Genomic DNA, 22,973 nt, shown 5'->3' with positions numbered 1-22,973 from the left:
CTTTTAGTACATAACTTAGTTTCAGAACATCACTGTTTATAGACATAAATATATTCATCTTCTACATACTTCTGTTTTTAGACCAGTAACTTTTTATACTTCATTGAATCTTATTTGAACACAAATCCCGACTTTTCTACTTAAGGAACTGAATGCTAAAACAATATCCTTCAATGCTATGAAATGAAACTAACCATACACCTTCCTAAAAACATATTTCATGAAGAGACGAAAAAAATACAACCAGCATGGATTTCAGATTTGTGAGAAATATTTCATTTAATAGTAAAAGCCTCCAATGGAGCCAGAAAAACAAATACTGGCAAGTATCTAAGTAACACTGATGCCCAAACACTGTACATACAAAATGGTTGAAGAATAGATTTTCCCTGTAGCTGATTCTGAAAACCTAGATTATTGCTCTCACTCTTACCTAACAATACTTCCTGAAGAACCTATAGCTTAAAACCTAAAGCAATCCTTTTTAGCTTAAGTCAGCGACATCATAAGACACAGTTTGCTTGCATTGACTTTAAAGTCAGACAAGTAAAGGTAGATCTGAACTTGCTCAGAAGAATGACGCCATATATAATAAAGCTGGCTTGCTTAATGTGAGCAACAGTTTCATATCAATCAAATAATAATCTGAAAGACTGCAAAGTAACTCCTTTGCCACGTACCATTAAAAAGACTAGAGCCAATACTTTTTTTTTTATAATATACTTTAGTTTTTACTGTTGAATATTAAATGGATCTTTTCAGCTGATACTGGTAGAGCAAGAATGTCAAATTTAAGTTTGGTATCTTCAAATTGTCTCGAAGGTATCATACCATAACCCAATTCAAGAGCGACTCCATTTCAAGTAGAAGATACAGGTTAATCCCAAGGTCATATCTAAACTTCATATTAGAATGTATCAATTGATATGCAAGTGAACTGAAATACAGTTCATGATAAGTACTTGTTTTATCCAGACCATTACAAGTTTGGAGTAGATTCAAAACAATAATCTTGGAAAAGGTAAAACAAATGTTCCAATTAGACTGATCTCAGGGTGTGGTATGTTTGTCTCCAGTCTGAAATGAAAGCATGGTAACCAACCTCCTGTAATACAATATCATGTAACCAAACCAGGAGGCTGTGGCTTAAATAATTGACTCTAGCCTCTACCCCTATTCATACTCTTCCCAGGTAATTTTTTTAAGAGGCGTTAGCTTCCATTTATTAGGACATGCCAATTCATAAAAGAATTAAGTTGTCAAAAGATTGTATTTATAGTTGTTAGAACAATTGCATAAGCATAACATACTTCTGTATTAGATTACCTTTTTCTATAACCTTTCTGCAAGGGAGGCTATAGAACCCTCACTTGTGATTGGTTTTGCGCTACATTTGAACAGATGAAAGTATTCAATTAAAAATTAACTTACTATTTATAATGATCAGCTTTTAAGTGTTAGATTCAAAACAAGTTTAATACAAAATGCGACACAGAGTCAAATCTACAGTTAGACATATTGGCAAGCTATTTCAAGTGGTTTTTTTTTCCCCCTCACGCTACCAGGAGTCTTTCGATAATCAGTTTCTGACATCTCATGCTTTGCCAATCCTCAATAGTACTTCCCCCACTACAGTGACTTAGATAGCCTTAGAATTTAGGAGGAAGTAAATAGATTAATGCTTTTAATCCACAGGCAGTTTTAACAAGCTTGAGAACTGTATGATCATTGCAGAACGTCAGGATCATAATAATCCCTACATAAAGAATATATACAGCACTTTTAAGAGGGTCTTAAATTTCTTAGCTTTGAATGTAACTTTCTGGTGGAGCAGGGTTCTTTAGATCAGATGAAGGCAGGAATGTTTTAATTGGGCTTTCCCTTACAATCTTTAACATTGACTAATGAAACAGTAGTTTCATCTCAAAAGTAGCTCAGTGACTGATAGCATTTTTCAATCCCACAGAGCTATTTTAGCTTGCACTCCCCAAGCATTCCTCAAAGTAGCTAATAAAAAAAGTAGTAGCTCATTAGAAATACACACACATATTCTACCTGTTTACTTTTTAATTCCTAAGAGAACAGGTACCAAGACAGCTGGTACAGCACAGTCAAGTGTGAAAATGACCAAATGCAAGAATAATTGACAAGTTAACATGCAATAGCAACCTGCATGAAGATATGCCCAGAAGAGACACTCTTAAAGGCTATTGTCATGGATGAAGACCTTTTAGACTTCTCAGTAAGGAAGACTGAATTACTTTTCATCCATGATACAAACATTATTTCAGTAAACAATTAAAACATGAAGACAAAGGAACCATTTTTGTAAGGCAAATTAAGAACCAGGAACTTTTCCATACGGCAACATATCAAGATAAAACCCTTTCATTATACAATGTTTTGCTAGCCACTGGAGTACAAAAGTGTAACTGATCCCAGAACACTCCACATTAGACTTACAGGGATAATCAATACATTTTAAATTCAATGACAATCAATAACGGAAATCCAATGCAGCAACTCACGCTTGTACTAAGCCATCCATTAAAACTACTTACTTCTTCCCTGCTTGTTCTTGCCTTTGTTGTTCTTGGATGCCATCAGCAGCTTGGTGGAAATCAAATACTAAAAAAAAAAAATAATAATATTTTACATAAGCTGACATTTTGCATGAAACAAATGGCCGTATCAGTAATGATTTCTTCAAACCAATTTTAGTCCTGTTTATCAACCTGGAAAAAAAACATGCACACACAAAAGAGAGGGAAATAAAATGACAAGAGCTTTTTCTCTTCTTTTCCATGATAGCCCCCCACCCCTCCCAAGTTCAGCAGTTGTGTACACACCTTCCATAGAAAAGCTAAGACATTACAGTCTTCTAGTGGCCCAAAAGAATGTATGGACAAGAAACAAAGAAAACATGTAGTTGAAAGAAATCCTGGAAAACAGGTTACGGTAAGAAGTCATACTGTTGAAATTTAAGGTGGAGACTTTAAGTAAACATTCTCATTCGTTCTGAAGATTTCGTAGACCATTTTAATTTTAGCAAGACAGCATCAATGGAAATGAATTTGGAAATAAAAGAAACTCCCAAAAACATTACCCATGTAAACAATGCAATTGTTACCTGAAGACAACAGAAGTCATTTTTACAAGCCCTGATTTTTTCTTAAGCATTACATACTATTAATGACAAACAAGGATTACGCAAAATATTCCTTCCATCGATTCTTGTCTACCATAAAGGCAAAAAATAAACATGACAGATTCATGGCAAATATGAACAGAGAAGCAACACTTTGCAGTTCAACAGATATTGGCTCATTTTTCTTCAGCACTATGTCCTCAAAGTGAAGTAATTAAGCTACTCTTTACAAGGATAAGATTGAAAACTTGTAAGAAACTTACTGATTTAATAAGTGTGCTGGTTTCTCTAGTATAAGTGATTTTCCTCATCTTCCTTACCAAGTTATTTTTGTATTTACTTCCACACATTCCTATAACTCAAGGACTAGATCATCCCCAGCAGCTTGAACCTATTGTTAGTTGATCATTTGTTACAGACTAATAGCTCACAGACTGCCAACACCCATTTCAGAGAAGGCATTTGTAATGGCAACACATCTCCAGACCGCCCTCAAAACTTTCTGAACAGAAGCATTCTGAAAGTCCATTTATGCTGACAGATTGAACAATTACAGGTGGCAGTCGGTAACTGGTCCTTTTTTTTTTAATCAGGACCTGTTTATCCATGAAAATTTCACAGTATTGCCATTGCAACATAATAATTGCAGAACAGCCTCTCTAAACAACTTCCAAAGTATTCACCTACAGTGATTCTACTCTCAAAAGAATTTTAGTAACTTAGGAACAGTTACTCAACTATTCCAAATGCAAAGTAATTACATCAAAGTAAAAGCATATTTATTCTGAAATAACACGTTTACTGACTAATCTACTCCTGATTTCCAGATTGGTTAACACACAAACAACAACAAAAAATAAAGGAAATACATTTTTTCCACCCATGTCATAAGCTTTTATCTGATAAAGACCTGAAAAGTTTGCATCTTCAGAAGATGACTACCACTGCAGCAATAATTCCATTTCCTAATACATGCAGTTACGTAACTATTATGCCACATATCTAATTTAAAGGAGGAAATTAAGTAATAAAGATGGCCTAGGAGAGATATAGCCTTTAGCACTGAAGTTCTGTTTTTGTGGTTTGGACTCTCAACATTTTACTCCAGGCTCTTGAACTGAAGCGTTTCCTGGAACAAAAGCTAGAACCAAACCTTGATTGATGAACTCCCTCTGAGAGAAGGAAAGCCATTCTCTTGATTCCTACAGAGCTCTTCCCATACAGTGTCTTTTATGAAGTACATGGCATTTTAGTTGGTAGGGAGCTCATTAATTTGGAAGTCACACCCACTCACATGGTTTCCCACCAGAAAAATTGCTCTATTTCAGGAAAGAAAAGCATAACTGCTTTTACACCAAAAAGGGAAATGAATCCTTCACTGAATTAACTTCTGAACTGCTTATGACTGCTTTTCACATCTAACGTTCAGCTTGGAAAGCGAACCTGCTTTCCTGAGTAGAGTATGCTTACAGAGTGGGATTAAGGACTCACTGAAAAATAAACCTAGGAGGGTCCTGAGTGATGGACAAGTTTTTCTAGGATCTTCTATAAGCCAAAGTAGATACAATGCCTAGCATACAGAGGCTTAGCCCAAAGAAATTTACATACCAATGAATGGTCAGGAAGGCTAAAACAGTCACTCTTACTGCCATGGAAAGTTCAGAGAACACAAAGTTAAAAAATAATAATAATAATAAAGATCTGGGAACTTACCGATATGAGCCCTGTCAGAAATTATTAGTCTTTTTTCCCAGCCTTCTAGCCCTTAAAAGACAAAGGAAAATAATTCAAATTATGTTTTATATAGTTTTTTTTTTTCTTCTGATGTGTAAAGGAAAAATACTTTTCATGTTTAGTCTTTAGTTGATCTATTTAAAGGATAAGCAACCACATTCTGGAGAAAAAGAGTGGATTGGAATTATGAAAACTTAACATCAGCCTATAAAGCTGAGAAAGTCAGGCTTATTATGATAAAGAACTCCTGGTGATTCTACTAGTTCTTCAATTTCAGCAACCAATTAGTAGCTTTTTACTTATGAATAATTTAGTTGATTTACCTTACTTCCAGTGGACTGCTATCAAGCATGGCCATTGACATGACAACAAGAAGCCAAAAAGCAAGTTCAGAATCAAGAAAGGATTTATATTGCATATATTTGCATTAACATGTGCTGTCAAAACATATGCTAAGATTGCAAGAAGTAATGTGTCTACAAACTACTAACACACTTTAAAAAGTTGTTTTACTTATTAAGCAACAAAATATGTCTGCAGATAATTCATATTTAGAACATGTTCTGTTCTGAAACTGTACAGAGATTCTTTTTGCCCATCTATACTTCCCATCAAGGCTCTGGGTTTTTTGATAAGACTCTGTCAGGAACTAGCAGGTAAATGGAGTTCTGGAAAAAATTATCAAATGTAACCTCTGCAGAGGCATCCTCTATCTAAATCTTTTAATGAAGTGCCCACAAACTACTTTAAGAGTAGTAAAACTTCAAGTTTTCTCACCTTTTCCTTTCTTTAAATTTTTTTCAGCTTCTTCAAAGAGCCCTGGCAAATGAATTACAACACCATTTCCTGAAGAAAATCATTAGACAAAGTTTAATGGATTACACTGAACATGGAAAAATAGTATTTCAACAAATTCAACGACACTTCATGTTTTGCATGCAATGTATTTAAGTTTTTAACCTTTCAGTAAATTCCTAAGAATGAAAGTTGTAACGTATCTTTAAAAGACTGACTTAAAATATGCATCTTTAACTACATGCATTGAACCTTTTTAAGAAGCTTTATAAACTTTCGGTTTAGATCATGACAAACAGTAACACCATTGTGGGACAGTTCAGAATGCCACTTCCTCTTCCTCATTTCTAAAATTAACTTCCTTCTTTGCACTTCGTTTTAATCACCCAATTGTTTTTAAAAGCTTAGCACATTTCTAGCATCGTTATAAACGTTAGCGTTCCCTCAGGCACTTTTCATCTGTAAATAGACATAGTGTATTCCATACACAGAGTTCGGTTTGTTAACAGACTAGCAGAATTAATACGGAAAAGGCTCCATCAAAAGCCAGCTCACTGTCCTAAAGACAGCAGAGATTTACCACAATGTCACATTGCTCAGAAGGACTGTTAGCTCATACAATTAACCAGTATCAGCGAGTGCTTTAAGAAGAAGCACTTCTACAAACGATATTGAACCATCTTAAGGTCATGCCAAACTTAGTAGATTTGAAGCAGCCAGTATAACAATACCTACTAAAGAATGAAGGGACCTACCATTTGAAATTATATACAAATCACCTGATTTCACAGATGAAAGCATTCTAAACACCAAAATACAAACTATTTAAGACTTTTTTGTTATACATTTCAGCATATAATCGTAATTGATCGTAATAATCTATTATAATACTCTAACCTTTCTGCCCTTTTCCCACTTTCTCTTTTAATTATAAACCTTTTCTGTGGAATCCTAAATCAGATTTTTTCCTTCTACTAAATACACTTGAACCACCAGAAGAGTTTTTAAATACAAGTCTGACTTCAAAGAAGCTAGAACAGCAAACTTCAGAATAGACGGGCCAAGAGGTGGGAGACAGATACAAAAAGATTTGTAAAAAGCTCTCCCCTGCCCACTGCACTTTTACAGGATTTAGTCTTTTCTACCTGACCCTGAGTCCAGCACACAGGACATGGCAAATGGACATCCCTTTTTCCACTGCTTACCAGCAATAACTTTTAAAAGAAACATAATACAGTAAGACACCAAAATAGAGTATTGGTAGTATCATCTGCCACAGCCCCCCAAACCAGGAGTCGTTAACAACCCAACCTCCCCTCTGTCAGCGGGGATCTATTTCCATGCCTGTTGGCCCAGTTTCCATAGAAAGTACTAGGAAGGGCCAGTTAATCCAAAACCACCCCACTGCCAAGTCACAGCGTAACAGCTGAAAGGAGGCACAATCAATGACAAATTCCCATCAAGAATGGTGTTAATGCTAACTGAAAGCACACAGTCACTACAAACTGGTCCTAATAATTCAGCGGGTATCGTTTATGAATCAACAAACTACTGACAGATGCTCTTCAGTTGCTGTGCTCTTTAGCAAAATGTCAATGAGCACTTACCCAAAAATTATCACAAAAACAGGCTGGAAATGTTGATAGGTCATATAGCCTTTAAGTAACCTAGAAACTAACCTGATTTGTGAAAGAGCACACAAACATACATAGTTATAATGCTGTGTAGGACTGTTATATATTCACCTGCATCTTTAGAAGGAAACTTTAAGGGCTATGCAATGTTAAGTAGTTTGGTTATACAAGTAATTTGAGGAAAAGTAGGACTAGATTCCAAGAGCAGAAGGAGGGAAAGTATGTTGGTATGGAGCAACAGATAGTACAATCTAAACCTCCTTTTGGAAGGCAAATAGATCATAGATCCTGATATCACTTAGTACTGCCACAACCCCAAACCTAATGTAGTCTCTTGAAAAGACCTTTTGCAAGATCTATATAGTGCATAAATCTTCTTGGATTCAGCATTCCTTTTACATTCCAGTGGAAAAGGGAGGAAAGATTTATGTTGCTGTAAGTACTGGTAGTCATTTAGGAGGGCTGAAGACTGAAACACAGGAGGAATTGTGAGAATAAAAGAAATACGTGGTAGAAAAAAAATCAGATGGAAGGGGAAGGGACAATGAAGATACACTGGGCAGATAGCCATTTGCATTGATAGGGGAGATAAGAACAAAAATGACCTAAGACAATAAAACACCCATAATCTAAACTTCATGATTGAGTTAAGTCAATATTAATAAGGTAGTAGAATTACAAGCAAAGCTCAAGCCTCTGGGAATGAGGAAAAAGTGTCCTAATCCTGTATGCCCTCGGGTATACTTTGTTATTTTAATATGTCCAAAGATTGTCACTACATTATTGTCCATTTTTGTTTCAGAGATGTCCCACTTACCAATGAATGCCGTGACTTTTGGATTGATGATCCCACTTGGCAGAAGATGGAAGTCATACTCCACAGAATCCACAACAACTGTATGCCCTGCATTATTGCCTCCCTGAAGAAAAAAAAAAAAAAAAAAAAAGGAAGTATTAATAGATCTTGATACGGAAGACAAATGAAGACACAGTACAGATAGGGAATAAACTCATTCCACCTCCAACTCCGCAGCTTTCATTTTTGCTGCTGACAAAAGATCTACATGAGATCTTCCTCACCCAGGAAATCTGCTGAACTTGGTTTGTCAAACTTGACCATTTCCACATGAATATCAAATGTCATATAGATTTTTGGATGGTATCGTGGTTCAAAGGTACGAATGCTTTGGAGTACGATGCTTCTAGAAGTTATTGGACAGACCCATAAACATTCTAGAATGTGGAAACATTTCTAAAAGCATTCAACAGTTTTACTTGCTTCCTATTACATTTAGGAAAAATAAGTATTAGAAGTCAAATTGCAACCCTAGCAAAATAAAACCAAAAACAGTTAAACTGGGTATGTGAAGCCATGGAGTTATTAGGGAGGATGCGTGCTGCGGGTTGGCAACGTGCATGCTTCTTGTTCCGAATTTGTGGTTCTGTCTTTTGCTGATTGTTTCTCATAGAAAAACATTCAAAGTTGACTGGTTTGCTCTATACCTCCTCAGCTAGCACAAGGTATTTGTATCTGAAGTCTGCTGTTAAGGCATGAATCTAGAGGTAACTAAGATGATCGTGGTTTTCCCAATTTACAGGAGACCACTTATACCAAGCAGCCCTCAGTGCTCCTACCTTTTTTCATTACCATGAATCATGAGAGTATTAACAGATTTATTAAACTGCGAAATAACATCCAAAATACAAAAGGAGCCTGTGTCCAAGTCTCAAAGAGGGTCAGGATAGGCTTATGAAACTAAAAAAAGATTACAAAATAGTTACCAAATATCCTCTGTTCTCATTCGCTGTACTTTTGAAAATAAGCTTACACTCTCTTGTGACCAAATTGTTTGTGCAAGACACGGTTACACACAAAACAGTCCTGTTTGCTGTAACCACAGGAATATTTAGAGACATCTTACACACAGAGTGCTTTGTTCAAGGGAAGACAATGGAAAGACATAATATTCCAAGCCTTTTTCAGTACAAGACAAACTGAAGAAAGGCATTATATGAAAAGAAGAAAGAAATATGAAATATTAAACCATGGAATTAAACCTGAAATATTTCACAGTAGTTTATAAAAGAAGATCTTCTCTAAGCAACGGACCAAAAAGCTATTCACTACTTCTGCAACATTTAAAAACATGAAAACAATAGATAAAGCTGTACATCTGACATTACAAATAACAAATATTCTTAGCTCTCAAACCTCCCTGCAAGTATATAAACATATATTCTACAGGTAAATGTTATCTCAGTGAGGTCAGCAACGAAACTTCTCATAATTTCAGCATTATTTGAGGACTTATACCAGTCCCATCTCCTTTGGAAAGAGAAGGAAGCCTTACAAACTTTCACCCAAAGTTGAAATGAATTTGTGACATGTTACAGAGTTTTCCCATTTAGTAAGCAGTACCTTGAAGTGGTAAAGATTTCTGGACACGGATGGCTTTCCCTGCACTTGATCCGACTTCAGCAAAGAAAGCCAAATTTTGCATTCACAACATATGAAACATATCAATTGCATAAACAAAGCAAGCCATCCAAGGTTATTCTTTTAAGAAAATAATGAAAGTTCAGGAATAACCTCCTTCTTCCTCCCATCCTCTCGGCTCAACAATAACTGTTAAGAAAGCTTTATCAGTCCACCACCTCTACCACTGCACCTTTGATTGACATAGCAAATAGATCATTTGTAACTGTTTTCTAAATGCAATGCTGATTCTCCTGGGGTACTGCAAGTTATCCCAACAGTAGGTGACATTTAATGTTTTGCTTCTCAAGTTACTTTTAAATAATAGTTTTCTAGCAACATGAAAAAGAAAAAAATGACCATTGTAGATCATGATTACTGATAAATTCTTAGTCTCTTCTAAGTTTGCCACGCTACTGCCATTCAGACGTGCTAACAGAAAGTCCAGTGGCCAGCCTGCTCGAGTAGGGTGTTCAGCAGGGAGACGCAGAGCGAGTAAATCATCAGAACATAGCTGCTGGGTTTTGGTGGTGTCCAGACTTTTCCCTAGCACTGCTGAATGACGTCAAGATACACAGAGGTGTGTTGTTTCTGTGCTCATTTAAAAATACCCTGACATAGTGGCTGACAGAATTAAAATGGCATTTTACCCTTTAAACCCTGAACTACATGTACAGCACAGCTCATACTTCATCTAGAAGCAAGCTGGTTACCCAAGTTATATGAACTTCACCATCTTTGCTATTAGTAGCTATGCTTTAAGGGATTTTGCTAGAAACTAAAGCAAAAAACCTCAGCACTGCATGTGATGAATCACCACTTGACTACACTCTTAGGCCATACTCAAGGTTTCCTAATGCTTGTTTTCAGCTTATACTCAAATTTCAATCTCAGAATACGGTTGTTTGCATTATGATAATGCTTGCAATATGAAGAGATTTGATCCCGGAAGAGCTATTGTTATCAGTTGCCTGGTAGAACAATTGATAGGTAGGACTGTCTGGTCAGTCCACATCCTGCTTTGGGCATCACTCCATCAAATTCTTTCATTGCTTTAAATATTTTTCATTTCAAACTGTGTATTAGGAGAACACTACAAAAGCAGCATTCAATTAATTGAGTCTTCAAAATGTTGATTTACAGGTAAGCCCTAACCTAACGCAGAAGTGCAAGCATACAGTTACACAATTAGGAATTGCAGTATATTAAGAGAATGATTCACACTACACTAGAAGAGAAGTACTAGTAAAAAGTGTACCCATGCTGTCTGCTCAGATATTGCACAACACAGCTGTGATAAACATTTCTAATTACAAAAACTTGAACTCAGAGTTCTAGTGGCAGGGGCAGTTGTTGAGTTTTGGGTTGGGTGTGTTTAGGATTTTCCTTGACGGAAGTTCCCCTACCCCTCACCCCCAACCCAGGAACTGCTAACACCAACATCATCACAACTATTGCCTCTGGGATTAATTCAAGGTAGAAACTGATGAAGTCACTTCTGGCATTGGTCCTTTCCATCCCTATTTCTCTCCTCCTCCCTCACTATGCTAATCCAAAAGGGATCAGTTAGATCATTCAAGCTAACACTCCTCTGATTAAAATATTTGAACATTAATGAAGTACTCCTAACTGGGTTTAACTAATAGTGAAAAATTACACGGTTTATGCCCAAATAAATTTCAATACATCGTATAAAGCTTTTGCCAGAGGGAAATAAAGACACAGAAGTCATTTCTTGAGGTTGGCAGTACTTTCTGACTAACTGGATAGAGTAATCTGTCTACTGTATCTTGGTAACCTGAGTTCCCAAACTGGGAGAATTTTCTCCCAGCCCCAGGAAAATTGAAACACCTACTTTGGGACAACACAGACAGAGAGAGGGACCAGAAGGTGTTCCTGCTCTGCGTGGACCACACCACGTGCACGTGGCAGCAGCTCCTTTCCCCTTCCTCCCCGCACAACGGCACGGTTCCTTCAGCTGAGCCAGCCAGAAGCACCACGGCCAACGTGCTCACCCACCGGGGCACGGCAACCCCGGCTTTAGCTACCGATGGAAGGACTGCAGGAAAGGGCTGAGGAGAGGAAAAGATGACTTCTTATACACGGGAGGCACAGTCAGGCACCAGTGGCACCCTGAGCAATGAACTTTTCTTAACGGGGATGCTTCCTTCCCATTCTGCAGAAAGGTGGCACTGGGAGCCCCTCTGGAAGCTGGGAGGCAGGCTGTGGAGAAGGTCAGGCAGCCAAGGCAGAGCTGGCTTTGCCAGAGTAAGGAAAGAATATCATGTGGAGTTAAAAAAAGAAAGGAGACAGAAAATAGAGAATCAAGAAGAAATAGCATGAGACATTGAGGAACTTCTAACAGACACTGAAATCTCTCTCTAGGTTACTACTAGGCTAGTCAGGTAAAAATTTAAACCATCTTCTCCCTGACCTCCTAATAAAGCTTACTGAGAAGACAGAGATTTTTATTAATTTAGTTGTGTATCTCTATCAATGCACAGCACTGCATATTTTTGGCATACTCCGAGGTTTCCAAAATTTGATTTTCAGAAGTCAGCAATCTTCTTAGCATTGTGAGGAAGGCTAACAAAAAGTTAAAAGCATTCAGTTCGTTTGTCCTCTCTTCTTTCCTTATGCTATTTTTTCCCCTCACATCTTTTTACTCTGTATTTAGAACGTCTCTCTCTCCTCCCATTACAGATTCATTGGTGCTGAAAGGATCAGCCCTTTCAGCAAGCAGCCCAAAGCTTCACCAAATTACAAAAAATGTTAAATTGCATCTCAAACAGGATTTACTCAACTTGTCAACTGCTATGAGCATGGACTTTGCATTACAGTTTTGCCCTTTCTTAATTTTTGACTTTTCCTTGTAGTCTATACCTAGTACCACCGCTGCTTCCCAAAGCCGGCTTCACGACTGGTTTGCAGTTTTCCAGTTGCTGCCAGCACTTCTGCGAGCAATTCCAACAGGAATTGCCACCAGGTGACACCGAACATTTGTGCTGAGAATGGGGGAAAACACGAGCTTGCTCAGAGAGAAAGGTGAACTGAACGCCTCTTTTTTTCCCCAACGTTTGACCAGCTCACACAGCTGTGAAGACGGGGATCAGAGAAATAGCTCTTTAATCATAGCTTTAATGCAAAACCAAAATCAAAACAAAAACACCCTCAGCTATGAAAGCTCCTTATTAGTATTCCTTAAAAAGTAGGGTTTTTAAACTTGTGTGCATATCCAGCTCAAAAGTGTGCCAATTGGATCAGAAAGGAGAAGTTTCTATTTATTTGGAGATGCAGAGCAGAAGTCATGAACAAGCATCAACCTACTCATTTCAGTGTACGGATTTAGTTTGGGGACTTTTTAGTTTGGTGCTATTGGATGAACAATTTAAAATCCTATTGAGACCCAGTAGCCTTTTTTTTTTCCTTTTGTGATAATACGACTGTTAAATTATGCTACTATTTTAGAGTATTTTATGTCATTAAGTAGAAATGGAATAGTGAACATCAGATTACGCTTAAGACCACTATCCAATCTATAATATTTAAGCAAAACCTGTTGTTGTAAGATAACTAAGTACGTAAGCTTTTTAAAAAGGCATTATTCCAATGTCACTAGCGCAGTATGCTTAAATCCCCTTCTTGAAAAAGCATATGATCCCTGGCCACCAGCTGGTAATCCTGAAATATCCAAGCTATTCAGCATGGAGAACAGCTAAGTATACAGGAATCTGATGGAAAGGTGCACACTAATAGACAAATTATCACACCAGTACAGTTAGAACGACAGCAGTCATGGTAGCAAAACCCCTTTATTTATCTACTTTCCAGAAGCCTCGTTCCAAAAAACATGGCCTATGAAACAATTCTTCTGAAGTATTCCTTGCAAAGCAGTAAGCTGCTCAGAGAGATTTAAAAGCAAAAAAAAAAAGGGGGGGGGGGGGGAAGGGAGTGCCTCCAACCTGCTGAAGAAGATTAAGTAGCCTAAAAATCCTTCTCAGTGTAAGCACCACACCCAAGAACCTGCATCCACGTATTCCACATCGATAAGTTGGTCGGTGCTATGCACCAAGCCAGACGCTGTTATGAATATACCTATCCTGGCCAACCTGAACAGGATCGGTTACACGTGCACAGAGGGGGCATACGATAGCAAAGGCAGCTACATGTATTGTACATCTGGGAGCCGTTTGATAAACATGCTTAGGAAACACCCCGTCTGCAATAGTGTTGTATGCCTGGAGATACTAATTTTGAAGGGAAAAGTCATTATCTGCTAGCTGACATTTTACTGGAAACAAACATGAATTTTCAATAAATCAAACAAGTGACTGCCGCTAGCCAAAAACCACTCTCAAAGCACTGGAAGGCAGTACTTACCGCAAGCAGCACACACACATCAGTACCAGTACCGTATCATGATCAAGACAGTAACACTAGAAAATATACTGAGGATAAATCAACAGTATCAAAGAGGACTTCATTTCAAACACATCAACTGAACTGTATTTCTAACAGGACATCTATGGCAATTTTAAGGTAAATTATTTCAGCATTTCCCCTGCCTATGCAAAATGACTTGTTTTCTCATACATTCTAGCTATAGTTTTTATATGTCTTAACTGGTAGTTAAAATATTTGGGGTAAAGAACTAAACAGAGTTTGGGATAATGTCATAGACGTACCTGACTACAGTTTCATGAATATTTCCTTAGCTCTGAAGACTAAAACCAACTTTTAGGACACTTCAAAAGGCGTATTCTAGAACCAAACCGGTAAACTTAAAGAACGTACCAACAATCTCTAAGCAAAACAGTCTGCTCGCTTTGAGCCTTCCTCTTGGGCAAGAGCTCCTCAGCTCGTTACATGCCATCCATACATAACAGCTTCCGAACATACAAAGCATGGAGAAAGAGCTCTCATAATAATAAGCAACAGCCATGTTTTCCCCTGGAATTGCATTGCTGTACTGGCCAGAAGATCCCAAGGAATTGAGCTGATATTCCTTGTATGTTGAGCTGATTCACCGGACAAATAAGGACCAATTATTTGGGGGAGAGTTATTAGAAGATAATTTAACAAAGTTAGTTTAACAAAATAGCAGTGACTTACATCTGCCTTCAGAAAGTCTAACTGACAACTGCTTCACCACTCTCTACTTCATGACCTTTAGTGTCAGCATTAAAGAGATGTTCTTCTTAGATAAAACAATTGGAGGAATGGACTGAAGTTGCGCCAGGGGAGGTTTAGGTTGGATATTAGGATGAACTTCTTTACTGAAAGGGTTGTTAGGCATTGGGATGGGCTGCCCAGGGAGGTGGTTGAGTCACCATCCCTGGAGGTCTTTAAAAGACGTTTAGATGTAGAGCTTGGCGATATGGTTTAGTGGAGGACTTGTTAGTGTAGGTCAGAGGTTGGACTGGGTGATCTTGGAGGTCTCTTCCAACCAGATTCCGTGATTCTGTAATTATTTTCTTGCTGAAATAGTACAAGAAAGTTCATCTGCTAAGACTTCAGGTTTACTGTGCTTTATCAACCACTACCAAAATTCAGCTAAAGAAATACCGAAGTTGAAATAAATGGCCGTTTATCAGGGTGTTCATTTCTCTTCCTGTCTTTTGTTGTTGTTTGTTTGCTAAATATGCAGGTACAAACACAGTGTTTCCTAAGACGTCATTATTTAGCTTTCCATAAACATACTTCAACAATAATAATATTCACCAAGGACATAAGATTAAACTGAAACAATAGTATAACGTCTGCTAACTTAAGAGCTCCTCTGAAGCCAAGTGAAGCCAGCCATTGAGGATGCACGGAATCTCATTTTCTGAAAAGACTCTGAAGATGATATAAAGCCATATTCAAAGGCTTACAGGAAAATCATGAAGTAGAACTTCTCTCTTCTTCCATGAGCTTGCTCAGGAAGTCCCTTGCTCCTGGGTTTACAGCCAATCTCACTGACTTACCTGAAAACCACCCACAGGACTTTACTGCTTCTCCTTCCAGTTTGAGAGAAGGATTTGCAGCAACTCTATTTTCCTGGTATATTGGACTCTTCTAGGAAAAATGTACACACTTACTCTGTCACTCACTGAATACCCTCACTCCGAAGATGAAGAGGTTCATTCTAGCTTTACATACTTTTTTCTTTGAAGTGCAGCCTAATAGGAAATGTTAATGTACCAACCCAGATAACCGGCAAAACCAAAAAGGAAAGTGGTGTTGCTTGTTCACAAACTGAAAGCAAAATATGATTTCTCTTAGGAAAAAAAAAAGACGATGCCTTTTAAAGCCTTGTGTTGAGCACCAAGAATAAAAGGAAATTTGTGCTATGTGCACTAGCCAAGGAAGTCTAAGCTTAAGTATAAGGCATGTTTCAGTATACACAAGGAGAATATGCACTGCAGGAACACAGAAAAAAATATACCACGTTTTTAAAACTGAGATGGAGGAACAATGGCATATCCTTCCCCATTTTAGATCTACATAAATTCAAAATACACATTTAATTTCCAGCACATATCTTCGTAAGTCAAAGCAGCCCAGATATTGGTACAGTAACCAGAGTACTTCAATCTGCTTCGAACAAATGAGGACAGAAGAGCAGTTCTCGATGCCTCATGAACACCAGCACCCTCAGAATTGCCTGGCCCACGTTACTGCAACTTCACCTAACAGTCAAAGTACATAGAGGAAAAAAAGATTTATTAAAAAAGCAGACTGAAATTACTATTAAAATCATACTGTGAATGGCTCTCTGTACCGATATTAAACTCAGAATTATTTAAAGCAGCTCTGAAATACCACGATATGCACTTCAGAGACCCCAGAAGCCTATGATGACAATCACTGGCTTTTCTTATGACATGGTAATGCCAAAACCAGGATGCCCCCGGGTAGAGCAAAGAAGTCTTTCAAGTTATCTCCTCTAGAACAGAAATTAGTTGTCTAGTTTAAAGCGATGTTATCTTATGCCTCCATTAAGGAAGAAGTCATACGCTCCCTCGAGCTCTCCCTGTTGGAGGAGTGTGTACACGGGCAAGCGTATATATATATATTTTTTTTTACAGTTGACTTTCATTGCTACCACATTCCAGCATTAATTTTCAGCTTGGGGCAACCACTGTTGTTTTTGAGCTAGTAATGCAAGTGACTGCCAAGTCGGGCAAGAAGCGAGTCAATGTTGCTCTGGCATCATATGGTTGTAAACACTTTCATTTAACTCTTAGATGGAAAGCCAAAAATAGATGGAAAGAAATGATACTACCACTACTTACAATCTATATATTTTTTTCCTTCCTGCCACAATCAGCTTCTTGGAACGCTGAGAACACACCTCTGGCAAGCTGATCAGAGCCTATCTCACCCTTAACTCCACTACATACCCTAACACAACATAACTGGCAATCACTACGCTGTTTGCTTCTCATTTCAAGCCATATTGCCAAAAATCTAGCTTCAGCTTCAGGTTGCCAACCACACCTCCTTTAAGGAAAAAAAAAAAAAAAAAAACAGAAGAACAGCACCAAGGTGCAGATAACAACTTAATCGCCTCACATCTCTGATGTTTGTGATTAATTTCTCGCCCCTTTACACCCTCCCAAAAAAATGAATGTGTAGTTATCAACTGTACTATATAACCTACTCCTGGATTTCAATAAAAACAACATTCAGCATCTGGCAATTATCTTTGTTGGTATTTATGCCAATCAACTCATGTTTGTAAGATGTGAACCTAGTTCAAGGAGCCATCACGTTACATGCTTACCTTTTAAGCTTCCTGAAAGTTTGGCCAGACTTCAGAAATTTCTGAATGTGTAGTACAAGAACTAGTGCATCCGAACAAGATCAAGGGTTTGGTTTGAGGCAAATGTGACAGCCTACACACAGTCTTATTTGTTAGAAGAAAACAGACAACTGTTTAAAAGAAAACATTAATTTTACTTAAGTCCAGCCCAAGTTTCTTTTACTCATCTCAGAAAACTCTGTATGTTTCTCCGTGTTGACAGACCTAGCACTGAGGAACTGCTACAGGAACATGGTATTTGGAAAGACTCTTTAGAACTAGCTTCAGCTTGGTTTCACCTCATTTGCAAAATCTTTATATTGTTGCAATGCCTCACATGTACTAAGTAGGGAACAGATTCCATTATGCAAATCTTCATTCGGGTCCAGAATAAAGACCAATCCAACCCGAAGAGATAAGAGAGACCTACTGAGGCAGGCTGATAAGGAACAAGAAAAATGCTGAAAGCACCAAAAAACCGCTGTTTGCTACATCTCACAGTAAAAGAGTTAAGAAGGGTTATGAGAAACAAAAAGTGGCTTTGGGAATATTTACAGGGAACATCTTCTAGATGTGGGAGGTAGTACGGGAAAAATAAAAAATGTATTTGAAATTTCACTAAGCTGCTACAGAGGACTCCATCTGAACTGACCAAATGAAAACAGCAAGATGTAACAACGGCAAGGCGGAAAGAACAGTGAGCAACCAGCCGACCGAGGTGCAATTTGTTCCTTCGTACTGTTAAGATCTCCTGTTGATGGCACAAACTTTATGAATGGGGAAGTGGGGTTTCAGCTGCCCTCCTGCGTGAAACTGACAGGGTTTCACTGCTTGCCACAACCGGAGGTCACCTGCCAGGGATGCTCCACGCCGGTCGGTGCAGCGTGTGCCTCGCTCATGTGGCAGGCTCATCCCGCCGACCTCCCTCTCTCCCCTCACCAGCACGCATCACTGGCACGCTGCCGACCGCTGCAAGGCCCACAGGCGCGCCCAGCGCTTCAGCGAAACGGGAGCTCCAGCCGGACGCCACGTATCGAACGCCTGACCAGCTGAAAAAGCACCAACTGCTATAGATAGCTATCGATCCTGCTATTCCCGGCCCTGCGTGGCCTGACTAAAACACCTCTTCAGATGGGAGTATTTAAAAAAAATAAAAAAGTGGGTTCGGTGGGTGGAAAACACAAAGATTCCTTTTTTTCTCTTTTGAAGTAAGTGGATATATACAGACAAGTGACACAGAGGCGTAAGGTCTGAGGACTTAAGCAGTTGTCAACTGATCGGTGGCAACTGCTTAACCCCAAGAACCTGCCCGCGGAAAACTTCTCTCCTGTTGCATTGTAATTGCCATGCATCAACTGATGAGCAGGGGCATTACTACACAAACTTCTCTGAGGGAGGATTAAGAATCCACACACTGCAATAACTGCACATTAGTGGTCCAGGGGCAAGAACTGTGTGACCCCACAGCACACGGAGCAACACTGGGGAGCCAACAGGCAGCCAACACTGAAATCAGCTCTGTTTTGGAGTAGTAGTAAGGCGTATAATAGGACTGAAAAAACAGAAAGACAAGATTCTTTAGCGTAGCAAGCATGGCTTAATAATAATTTAAGAATTCAAAATCCCATTCACCTGTGTGAATTATGTGCTCTGAATAAATCAGGTACCTCCAATACTAAGAAAAGACAACCACCAACAAATCTGCTGATGACATGGCTGAACGAGGGCTGAATCATGCAGTGAAGACAGCATGGGTTTTTTTGCTGCACTGTACACACTGGTACATGGGGCAGGAGTATTAATATAAGAGATACAGTATATTTTTGTACTGACTTTGTTTTGATAAAATGGTTACCTAAAATCATTTGCTTGCATCAATTTGCCATTCCCATATCCATTAACAAATGAAATTTTAGTAATTACATTCCCTTATTCGGTTCCATTTTGAAATGTAGGAAGTCCTTGAATCAGAGCAAGAAATGTTTTCCTTTAACTTTCCATTACCCATGGAATTGATAAAAATACAACGTATGCTTTTAGAAATTGCCGGGTTTGAGAGCAGCAAGGCTAACTGCTTACTAAGAGGGAACTATGTCAATAAAAAAAACACAAAAGCATTGTTTTTCTGGCAACTTCTCCTGAATCCCAAACCCATTCTTGCTCTGTTCTACTGTCTGGACTACGATTTATGTGATACCAGCTAAACAGACTTTGCTCTGCAAACCACTGAAGCCCAAATGTAGCTTAACTGTAGAAGTCTTACAGATGTGTTTGCTTTATCAAAAGCATCATTTTACCAGATCTCTCAGAAGTAAATTAAGACCAATTCAAACATAACAGTGGAAGAACCAGCGCATACTATGCCTGTTGTGTAGACACGTCTGTATTAAATGCTTCTGAACCCTCTGTCCCAGCAGTGCCCTCATGAAACAATCTTAGTTGCCAGGGCAGCTCTATGCACGCGGCCACTGGACACATCTTAATTTGAGCTTGGTCTGCAAGGTCGGTTGTTGCTGAAACCACAATACTAATTTTGATAAATGCAAGTCTGGCCTGTCTCCTGACAAGGAAATCCCGTATTCTTTCTCTGAGCACAAGAGTACTTTCAACAACCTCAAAACTTGAGATAAAATAAGTTTGGGGGTGCTATCTGGAAGAAGTACAGCCATAATACAGCTTATGACCAGATACACTGGTTTGCTTACTTGTACCTCTTCCAGATGCCACAGTCAGCCAGCCAAACAAATGACTGAAGAAGTCATTAGGACACCTGATAGCCAGGAGACAAGAGGGTACAGCCACTGACTTCAGAGTACAACTTCTCGCAATGCCTTTCTTTACAGGTGTTGTAAAAGTAAACAACTGTCAGTTCTGGGACGGGACTGTTTTCATGGGCTGCGTCTGCACAGAACCAGGCACAACTAGAAAACCACACCAGAGTTCCCAGAATTTCAATGCAAGTATCACGCAATTTTCTAAGACATCTTAAGTTCTGCTACAACTTACTAAGTCCTCCAAGAAAATAGCTGTATTAACACACTTTCCATAGGAAAGTATTCGGTCTCATCCACAGGTATTCTAGCAACTCTGCGGCACGATAAACAGAAAGAACCATCCTAGAACGAGCAGTGTATAACAATGAAATAAGAATCAGAAGTATGGACTGCAGAAATCCAACAGTAGCAAGGGGCGGACCGAGTTGTAATCTTTCTTTATGGACTTGTACTGATATGAAAAGCACAAGAGTCATTTTCCCACTCTTGCTTACCAGCAGTAACAAAACCATCAAGGGTATTCTTGCACAACACAGAGCAAGATAACTTAATAGCTCAGTGCCTGCGGTAGAGAACATTCCTATTTTCCCTCCCATTCTAAGATACGGTTCTTTGTGCTTACCTTGTCCAGGGTTCCTCTTTTTATTACGTTCCTCTGAGCCAAGTAAATTCAGTTTTGTTTACTAAAACAGGAGAAAGTAAATCCAACCCAAAAAAATAGTTCCCTGCCATTTTGGTGAGTTAAATCAACTTAGCAAAAGCAGTCAAGTGCAAGGGTGAGCACATGGGAGGAGGCCAAGAGAACAGGAGGCCCATCAACAGGAAACGGAAGAAAGGAGGGAAAAAAAAAAAAAAAAAAACTCTTTCCTTGCAACAGCACCAAGCAGTTAGAAATGGCAGGACTGGCCACGAAATTCAAGCCTGAGATAACATCGCAGCTTTGCCCTTTTCTCGGTTCGACTGCGCTGGGAGGAAAAGAAGTAACAGACGACTTCCATCCCCAGCACACGCACAGCCGCTCAGCCTGCCTCCCCCCGACCCGCACGCCTCCCGGCACTCACCTAGGCGCCTCCATGTTTCGAGGACAAACTGAGCCACCAGGGCCGCCAACCCTCACCGCACTGCCGGGCGGCCGTGCCGCAGCACCGCAGCTCGTTTTATTTCTTTGCCCACAAGGTAGGCGCGGAAGAGCCATTCATTCGCAGAACCAGCTGCCCGAGGGCACGTCCCTTTACTGCGAAACTACCGTCTCTGAAGTTCAAGTTTGGGGTTTATCGGCTCTGGAACTGACTCGGCTCCGACAACCCCAGTGCTGCGCGCGGTTCTCGTTAGGTAACGGGAGGTGTAGGCCGTCGGGGGCAGGGCACCCCGCTCCCGAAGGCGTTTGTGTAAGCGAGGTTTCCCTCGCGCGCCCACCGGCGGCGCACGGATAACCAAACTCCGGCCAAGTCCCCGCGTGGTGCAGGCGCGTGGGGCCGCCGCGTCGCCAACTTCGGGAGGGAGAACGGCACGCGGCTGCGGTGCGCGCTGCGGGACGGCCGCACGGCCAGCGCGGAGACAACCACCTCCCCTCGGACCGATGCTGGCTTGGGGCAGGCGCTCGGGGCACCCTGCTCGCCGGCTACACGCGCTTTTGGGGGGGGCGGGCTGGTTTTTGCCCCCCTGCTGGAGGAAGCCCCCCGGGGGCAGGTTTGGGAGGGGGCTCCCCCACGGCCATGCCGGCCGCGGGGCGATGCTGCGGGCGGCGCCGCCGTCCCCATCCCGTCCCCGTCCCGTCCCCGGCGGCTCCCAGACAAAGGGCGGGCGGGCGGGCGGCGGCAGCGCCCCGGGCACGCTGCTCCTGCCGGCCGCGGCGCCTCGGGGAGACAAAGGCAGCGCCGCGGGGCCCGAGGGGACCGCCGGGCCGCGTCCCCCCCGCCCCGGCCCCGGCGTCGCCTCCTCACCTGGCACCTGCAGACGATGTCGGCGTCCTGCGCCAGCAGGTCCACCACCTTGCCTTTGCCCTCGTCGCCCCACTGGGCGCCCAGCACCACCGTCACCTTGTTGCCGGGGGGCCGGGCGGCGCCCCCGCCGTTGGGCACGGCGGCCGCCGGGGCGCCCTGCTCCGCCATGGCCCGCGCTGCCCGCTCCGGCTGCGGCTGCTGCGGGGCTCCGGGCACATGCGGCAGCGGCAGCGCGCGGCGGCCCCGCTTCCCCCGCCTCCTCCCGGCCGCGCCGCGGTGCCGCTGCCGCATCCAGGCGCCGCCGCCGCCTACCGGCCCCCGCCCCGCCGCTCCCCGCCCTCCCCCGCCGGAGGAGGCCCGCCCCGCTCCCCCGGGGAACAGCGAGGCCGCCGCCGCTGCGGGCGGCTTTTTTCCGTCCTTCCCCCCCCCCCCCCCGTAGCCCGCCCGCCGCTTCTCCCGCGCCTCGCAGCGCGGACTACGTTACCCAGCGCGCCGCGCGGCGTGCCCCTCGCAGAGCGCCGCGCGGGGCTGCGCGCGGGGCGTGCTGGGGGTTGTAGGCCGCGCGGGCAGCACCTGTAGCGGTGCGGGGGGGTGGCGGCTGCCCCATGCGGCCCCGGGCCGTGGACGTTAGGGGCCGGGGGTGGGCTGAGGGGCCTGGCGCTGTCCCCGCTGCCGCTATGGCC

The 22,973-nt window shown here is 41.3% G+C and overlaps 1 protein-coding gene across 2 annotated transcripts in view; it reads right to left on the bottom strand.

The window, feature by feature from the left end:
* ADSS2 (adenylosuccinate synthase 2) overlaps positions 1-22,596 on the bottom strand; it is a 36,528-nt gene extending 13,932 nt beyond the window's left edge. The window contains exons 1-5 of one of the 2 annotated variants that reach the window (XM_080586727.1): positions 22,291-22,596; positions 8,129-8,231; positions 5,660-5,728; positions 4,862-4,912; positions 2,562-2,628 (exon numbers count right to left, since the gene is read on the bottom strand). In XM_080586727.1, coding sequence (XP_080442853.1) covers positions 2,562-2,628; positions 4,862-4,912; positions 5,660-5,728; positions 8,129-8,231; positions 22,291-22,581 — 581 coding nt within the window. In that variant the 5' untranslated portion in view covers positions 22,582-22,596. Of the gene's footprint in view, positions 1-2,561; positions 2,629-4,861; positions 4,913-5,659; positions 5,729-8,128; positions 8,232-21,408; positions 21,537-22,290 lie in introns of those variants that run through there. The other variant, XM_080586728.1, reaches the window with a different exon arrangement.
* Between the last annotated feature and the right edge of the window lie 377 nt (positions 22,597-22,973).

Source organism: Anser brachyrhynchus, assembly GCF_964034855.1.
Source record: "Anser brachyrhynchus genome assembly, chromosome: 3".
NCBI lineage: Eukaryota > Metazoa > Chordata > Aves > Anseriformes > Anatidae > Anser > Anser brachyrhynchus.
Note: the sequence above shows the minus strand (reverse complement) of the source record. Positions and strands in the feature narration are given on the sequence as shown.